An 8,129-nucleotide genomic window follows, 5' to 3' on the forward strand; every position below is an offset into this window, starting at 1 on the left:
GCCCTATCCAGAATACCTTGTGGTCAAACAGAAAAAAAAAAAAGAAAAAAATCATGACAATATGTCTGTCGGTTAGTTTTATAATTTTAATTAGTCTAAAAATAGTGTGTTTAGAATTTTAATTAGTGTAGACAGCTGAGTTTTTGTATTTATTAAAGAAAATTAAGAATAGATCTAATCCTATTCATAAAATTATTTAATTACTATATATTAAAATCTCCTAAAAGAATTAAAAAAACATTAAATCATGAGAGGATCTAAATTTCTCGTAATAATGCCTACAAAATTGCACCTTTTAAGATTCACGATATATGTTTAATGATGAAACATGTCACTAGATAATATAAATTGTCCATCCAATCAAGCTCAACGAATGTCAAACCATACAAAGCTACTTCTGTAAGAATGAAATCTCAGAAAGTGGAAACCCCACAAAAATTAAGAGCAAAAAATCATGCCCAAATTTTAAAAGAAAATTGATGCAATAATGTTATGTACAGATGCTATGGCCCATGAAAGCTAACAATTTGAAAAGAAAGATAAGTAGAAGATGACTATCAAGTCCTTGTATTCTTGAATGATTGATAAGTGGAGCCTTTTGTGAATTGAAATTCTTTAAATTTTTCACTAAATGTCAAAATATATTGAGACGTTCATTTGCAATTATGTGACAAGTGCTTCAATTTTCTCCTCCCTTTGTGACCCGAACCCCATCTCGCATTTTTTCTAATTGGTCCTGACCCCACCTTGTGACTCTGTGATTGCAAGTGTACAACCATGCGTGATGGTTTGAATTTTATTTTAAACCGTATCATTTGTGCAAATTTCAATTTGATTGAAGAATTATATATATTCGTCATCAAATTTGCCTCATCTGTTTAATTTCAATTTGATATGAAATTAATAAAATTCCAACTTTATATGTTTAATTAGTGAATTAGATTATTTAAAGGTAATTTTTCACTAAATACTTTCAAATTTACATTCAAAATTTTTTTTTTTTTTTTGAGAAAATAATTTCGCAAAAAATGCATCCAGGTGAAACTCAGACGATTATGCAAAAATGTCGGCTCCCTTATCCCCAAGCAAAAGTCAAAAAAATGCTGCGAAGAGGAGATTCACTTGTGCACATTAATTAATGGCTGCCCACATGATTACTTAAATTTATTTATCATTATTTGCTGGCCGTGTGATCTTTTGCATATAATTCAGCAAAAGGATGCATGTTTCAATATTATTATATAAAAAAAAAAGTTCGAAGCTTGCAAAGGCGAGGCTATTATTGATTCTATGAGTATCATTTTGATTAATTTATTGTTTTCGCGTGCAAACCCATATATCTTATCTTAAAACAATTTAGTTTTTAAATATTAAAAAAGATAAAAATGTTACGATCTTTTTATTATTTGATTAATCAAGTGAATAATGAATAATAATTAATACAAATGATGGCAATAAAGTGTTCATGGATATTGCTCAAAAATGTGATACTTAAGGATCAATATTAGTATTTAAAAAAAAAAAGGAAAAACACAAACTTCCCAATTTAATAACGTCACATAATATGATGTAAGAATTTTAGATCGGATATGAGTTGTGTTGAAATTTTAAAGATCTAACACATGTGCAAAACAATGTTAGTTTTTGATATTGTATATTAAGATGGATTTCTTTCTTTTTTAAATTATATAAGAGTGTTTCTGAAAGTATCAATATGATATTATCAATTTTTTTAATAGTTAAACCTTACCGAATAAATCAACTATTTTTAATCATTTATTGTGACAACAAAAACTTTAAATACAACATCATTCAAGAATCTTTAAATACAAAGTGTATGTATGTATGCATAATCATTTTCTCATATTTTTTTATACGAACATACTATTAAATCATATGATTTAATAGAGTCATTATTTAATTAATTGTAAAAATGTATGAATTAATATTATGTTGCATTAAAAAAGTACACGTACTTATAATCTTATATATATTTGAGTGAGGGCATTGTCATTTTAATGAAATAAGAATACTATTAATAGATAAACTTTTTTAATATATTAATAACTAAAAAAATAAATTTTAACATATTAAAATTTATATTTTACTGAAATTATCATTTTGTTAAAGTAAAGAAAAAGGACTTTCTATATATGGGGAGAGAAAAAGGCAAGCCGTGAGTGCCTAATAAGGCCACAAAACAACTGAGCAATAAAAAACAAGAATCCTAAAATCACCGCCTGGTGACGGACCTGTCCATACACGTCTTTTTCCAGCTAGCCGTTACAAATCTCACCGTAGACTACATCAATCCGACAGCCACAAAAACAATAAATTAAAGAAAATGTCATAATAACAGTAAACTCGCTGATCTTTTACATATTTATGATTAACTATGGATGACATGACATTTTGATTCATACTGTTGTGTTTGTGTATTTTTTATTTTATTTTATTTTTTTGAAACTTAAGATAATACAAGCTAAACTAATTTATTAATTGTGTAAAAAAATAAAATACTAGTTGAACATAATTATCAGAATTATTCAAAAGTGTTTTGCTCATTTTTTATATTTTCAATTTAATTTTTTTTTAGTTATTATAAATTTATAACATCTATATTAGATACCATTATTATTCAAGGACATTTATATTATATCATACAACACCTCCAGGGGGACATTCCATACAAATTGAAAAAGAATGTCCTTTTTCAAGAAAATAGAAAATCTGAGGGATCCGGCATAGTTACCCTAATTAAAAAATAGAAAAGGCAGGAGAAAATCCAAAATTCAGCTGGCATCTTATGACAAGAATACAAACAAATAAATGCTTCATTTGCCCTACTTCGACACGTGTCATAGTATCACGCAACTTCACCCTTTTCAATCAAAACATCACCATCACCAGATAATTTCCCAGAGCTTTAATTATAAATGACACGTGCTTCTTTCCTATCTTTCGCCGGAATATCCTCCACTTTCCCACTGATTTTCCTTTTTTTCGCTTTCCCTAACTTTCTCGCCGTCCAAACACTCCGAAGCTGCTCCTAATAATCTTTTTTAGCTCATTTCTCTCCTACCCACTTCAGTTCAAAACATATTCTCCTTAGATTTGACCATGTTTTGACCAAACGACTTCGAAAAAGGATTAAAGTTTTAATTTTTGATTTTTTAAGTTTTCATAAAGGATGGGGGCGGTCACGTCGACGATGGCGGCGAAGTTCGCTTTTTTTCCGCCGAGTCCGCCATCGTACGAGCTGGAGGAGGTGGTGAAAGGGAAGCTGGGTATGTCGGGAGTGGCGGAGAGGGAAACCGTCGACGTTTTGAGACTTGATACTAAGAGAGGGAATCAAGTGGTGGCGGTGTACATTAAGAATCCTACTGCTAAGTTGACTTTGCTTTACTCTCACGGTAACGCCGCTGATCTGGGTCACATGTACGAGTTGTTTTATGAACTCAGTGCTCATCTTCGAGTTAACTTGATGGGGTCAGTACATATTTAATTTTTCGAATTATCTCAATTTGCATGCTTTTAAAATGAAGATAAAATTACTAGTCAAGTTTGCAAATTCAGTACAGTGGATCACGGTAGTCATATTTTAGGATATGTTTGGAATAGAAGTGAATGAGGCTCTTAATTTGCTGTTGCTGTGGAATAGAATCTGGATAGTTGTAATTGGTAAACATTAGCTATCTACGTAAAATTGTTAATAACACGTTAGTTGTGCTTTCGAGGTTTGGACAACAATTGGTACATACCCTTGACTCGAAGGTTAGTGGTGATTAAGAGTATGCTTGTAACGGTTGTACTTCTACTTAATTTTGAAAGCAGAGATATACACATTTATGCTTGACTAATAATGATTTTATTCCACAGTAGCTATGAATTAAAAGCCACACACATCAAATTCCAAACATCCCTTAAATACATTGACCAAGTAAGTTATGATGTGTATGTCTCTGTGTGTGTACAGGGTGCTTTGATGTTTACACTTTAGTACTGTTACGAATAAAGTCACTGAATTTGTGGAGGGTTTATGCAGGTATGATTATTCTGGGTATGGGCAGTCTACTGGGAAGGTATGGTTTTTGGATTTTCTTGTGTTTGGTTGCTGAGAAAAATGAGGAAACAAGAATTTTGAATTTCAGTTTTTTTTTTTGTTAGTAATTGTTTTTTTAGTTGAGAAAATGGAGGATAAGAAAGGCAACCATATGATTTTTGGAGTTTTGATCCTGTTTTATGCTCGGTTAAGTGTTCATAGTGGAAACTAAAACAGTGTTTTAGCATACCACTGTTTTTCTGCTACCAAGATTAATTGATTTTTGAATCTCTATTTATGATTGCTGAAATATAGCTTTCATACTCTTTGACCAGCCAAGTGAGCAGAACACTTATTATGACATAGAAGCTGTATATAGATGCCTTGAAGAAAAATATGGGGTGGAGGAGGAAGATGTTATCTTGTATGGGCAATCAGTGGGGAGTGGACCCACTCTAGATTTGGCAACCCAGCTACCTAGATTGAGGGCTGTAATTCTCCACAGTCCAATCTTGTCTGGTATTCGAGTCATGTATCCGGTGAAACGAACATACTGGTTTGACATTTATAAGGTTTTTTCTCTATAGATTTTGAAATTTCAGAAACTTTGATGCATTGCCTTTTAGTAAAATAACTCTATTTTATTGATTGTTTCTATTTATGGTGCAGAATATTGATAAAATACCATTGGTCAGTTGTCCAGTCCTGGTGATTCATGTAAGTATTTTTCCACTTATGAGGCGTTAGTTAACACTACTGCTCTTAGATAATGTGGTGTTTAGGTGTGTGCTATATTCTGAATATTTGCCATCTGAGCCCTTGCTTCACATACTCCCTCCTCAGATTCTTTCTGTTTCTTTCTAAGCCCTTATAAACTTTATTCACCGGGAAACTCAACAGTCTTTCAAAATTCTTATGGGCTCATTTCCAGTTGGCCTTTTCCATATCAACTGAGAAAGACTATAAGATAATCACAAAATCTTTCAACTTTAACCATCGTATGTGAATATACCATACTCTGGAATGGCCATTGGATTTGAAGGTCTAAATGCATGCACTTTTTATTGTCAAGATTTGAAATGGTATCCCATCTTGATATAAATTTGCATAACTTGAACATACCAGCCATTATTCAATGTTTCTGTTCATGAAGTGATATCAATATTGCACTATTTGGTTTCATGCAATGTGGAGTGATCTGGGGGAACCAAGCTCATGAGTGAACTTCTTGCTTTGTGGTTCCTTGTGCCTCTTGCAGGGAACTGCCGATGATGTTGTGGATTGGTCCCATGGTAAGCAGCTGTGGGAACTCTGCAAAGAGAAGTATGAACCATTATGGATCAAAGGGGGCAACCATTGTGACTTGGAGCTTTATCCCCAATACATCAAGCATCTAAAAAAGTTCATATCAGCCATTGAGAAATCACATTCGAGAAACGGATCTGCGCTGACTATGGATCAACCAGGGAATCACCGAAAGAGCAAAGATTTTAGAGACACATCCACACCAATTATAGATCAGAGGGAGAAGTACAGGCTGAGTACCAACCAAGGAGATAAACCGAGACAAAGCACTGACCGAAGAGAGAAATCAAGAACCAGTGTTGATGGGAAAGAGAAATCAAGAACCAGCGTTGATGGGAAAGAGAAATCAAGAACCAGCATTGATAGGAGAGAAAAATCAAGAAAAAGTATGGATCACCCCGACAAATCAATTAACGGCACAGACCCACCGGAGAAAGCGAGAAACAGCATTGACCGGTAAGTCATTTTTTAACTACATGAGAATTTTTATCCATATAGCTTTTCTGAACCAGTTGTGCCCATATGGTGGCACAAGTTTGTACAAGTCTAGTTGAAACTGAATTGCCTGTGGCAGGTTAGGTGGCATGATGAGATCAGTCAAACTATACAATATTGATTGTTTCAAGCCTACGGCAACAAGTATGTAGGAAGAAGAAAGGTCAGTCCGTGGATAGCAGTTGTATTTTGCTTCGCTTTTATTTATTTGACTAGGAAATAGAACCGCACTTCGTGCGGTTTTAAAAAAAAAATTTAGTATTTTCTTTTTTATTACTTTGCACTTGATGAAATTAATAAAAAATATTAATTATTTTTTTTAAAGATGACGCAGCCTTATAAAACTAATGTTATTTATGAAAGTTAATTATTTTTTGTTAACATTAAAAAAATATATTAATGTGTATAGTTAAGTGTACACAACATTTTCATCAATAAAAATCATATTCACATTAACCAACTCTCTATTTTTCTTGGTATTAACAGACTCTCACATCTTACAAAGGTTAACCCTTATCATTCAACTATCTTTATCATTATTTAACTCATGAAGAAAAAAATACTCCATGAAGCACACAATACTAAAAATTTAAATAAGTCAAAAATAAAAACACAATAACATTTCTAAAGAGGATGTTGGTTAAATAATAAAAAAAAAAACCAAACATAACAAATCTTAAATGCTTAATATTTATAGAGTTTGAAGAAGGTAAAAGATACTAAATAAAAAGTTGTATAATTAAATATGAGATTATGACATTCAAATTGGGTTCTAATGGCATTGGTGAGGGAAGATGAAGGAACATTCCTTCCTATATTAATTAGTTGATGTATTTTAAACTACTAAAATTTAGTTCTTGGCTTAATAAAATAAATAAATGTTTCAAAACTTATAATTAATTTATTATTAATGGTTACATATTGTTGAATTTAAATATAAAGAGGAAGAGACATGTAATCTTTTGTAATCTATTAATTATTTTCTATTTTTAATATTTTGTAATGTAATTATTTTTTAATCTCAACTAATATATTAGATAATAGAAAATATAAAAAGATGAGAAATAATAATGCCACAAATCTTAACTTATTAATATTTATAGAGTTTGAAGAAGCCAAAAGGCATTAAACAAAAGGTTGCATAATTAAATATGAGATTATAGCATTAAAATTAGACCCTAATGGTATTGTTGAGGGAAGAAGAAGGAACATTCATTCATATATTAATTAATTGATATATTTAAACCACTAAAGTTTAATTATTGGCATAATAAAATAGATAAATGTTTCAAGATTTATAATTAATTATTATTAATGGTTACATATTATTGAATTTAAATAGAAAGAGGAAGAGACATGTAATCTTTTATAATCTAATAATTATTTTTTATTTTTAATATTTTGTAATGTAATTATTTTTTAATATCAACCAATTTATTAGATAATAGAGAATACAAGAAGATGAGAAATAGTGATGCCACATCATCTCCTCTAGTCCCAACTTTATATATATATATATATATATATATATATATAATATTTTGTAATGTAATTATTTTTTAATCTCAACCAATATATTAGATAATAGAGAATAAAAAAGATGAGAAATAATGATGCCACAAATTTTAAATATTTAATGTTTATGGAGTTTGAAGAAGCCAAAAGGTACTAAACAAAATATTGAATAATTAAATATGCGATTATGATATTAAAATTATGCTCAATGGCATTGTTGAGGGAAGACGAAGGAACCTTCCTTCTTATATTAATTAATTGATGTATTTTAAGCCACTAAAATTTAATTATTTGCATAATAAAATAAATGAATGTTTCAAAACTTATAATTGTATATTATTAATGATTACATATTATTGAATTTAAATAGAAAGAGGAAAAGACATGTAATCATTTATAATCTAATAATTATTTTCTATTTTAATATTTTGTAATGTAATTATTTTTTTTTAATTTCAACCAATTTATTAGATAATAAAGAATATGAAATGATGAGAAATGGTGATACCACATCACCTCTTGTAGTCTCAACTTTATATAGATATATAGATTCATGTATTTTAAGCCACTAAAGTTTAATTGCTAGCATAATAAAATAAATGAATATTTCAAAAGACTTATAATTAATTATTATTAATGGTTACATATTGTTGGATTTAAATAGAAAGAGGAAGAAATATGTACAAAGAATATCCACTAATATTTTAGATAATAGAGAATATAAAAAGATGAGGTTGAGGGAAGATGAAAGATGAAAGAACTTCTCTTCCTA

The 8,129-nt window shown here is 30.0% G+C and overlaps 1 protein-coding gene across 2 annotated transcripts; it reads left to right on the top strand.

The window, feature by feature from the left end:
* The first annotated feature begins 2,947 nt into the window (after window positions 1–2,947).
* LOC102621498 (uncharacterized) lies at window positions 2,948–6,167 on the top strand. 2 transcript variants are annotated; one of them, XM_006482393.4, is made up of 6 exons: window positions 2,948–3,489; window positions 4,046–4,082; window positions 4,378–4,614; window positions 4,712–4,759; window positions 5,301–5,803; window positions 5,927–6,167. In XM_006482393.4, exons 1-6 carry the CDS (start codon window positions 3,191–3,193, stop codon window positions 5,961–5,963), a joined length of 1,161 nt encoding a protein of 386 aa, XP_006482456.1. In that variant the 5' UTR covers window positions 2,948–3,190; the 3' UTR covers window positions 5,964–6,167. The 2 variants fall into 2 exon arrangements, with proteins under 2 accessions (XP_006482456.1, XP_024956019.1); XM_025100251.2 differs by having other exon boundaries at window positions 2,949–3,489; window positions 5,922–6,162.
* The last annotated feature ends 1,962 nt before the right edge of the window (window positions 6,168–8,129 follow it).

Source organism: Citrus sinensis, chromosome 6 (genome assembly GCF_022201045.2).
Source record: "Citrus sinensis cultivar Valencia sweet orange chromosome 6, DVS_A1.0, whole genome shotgun sequence".
NCBI lineage: Eukaryota > Viridiplantae > Streptophyta > Magnoliopsida > Sapindales > Rutaceae > Citrus > Citrus sinensis.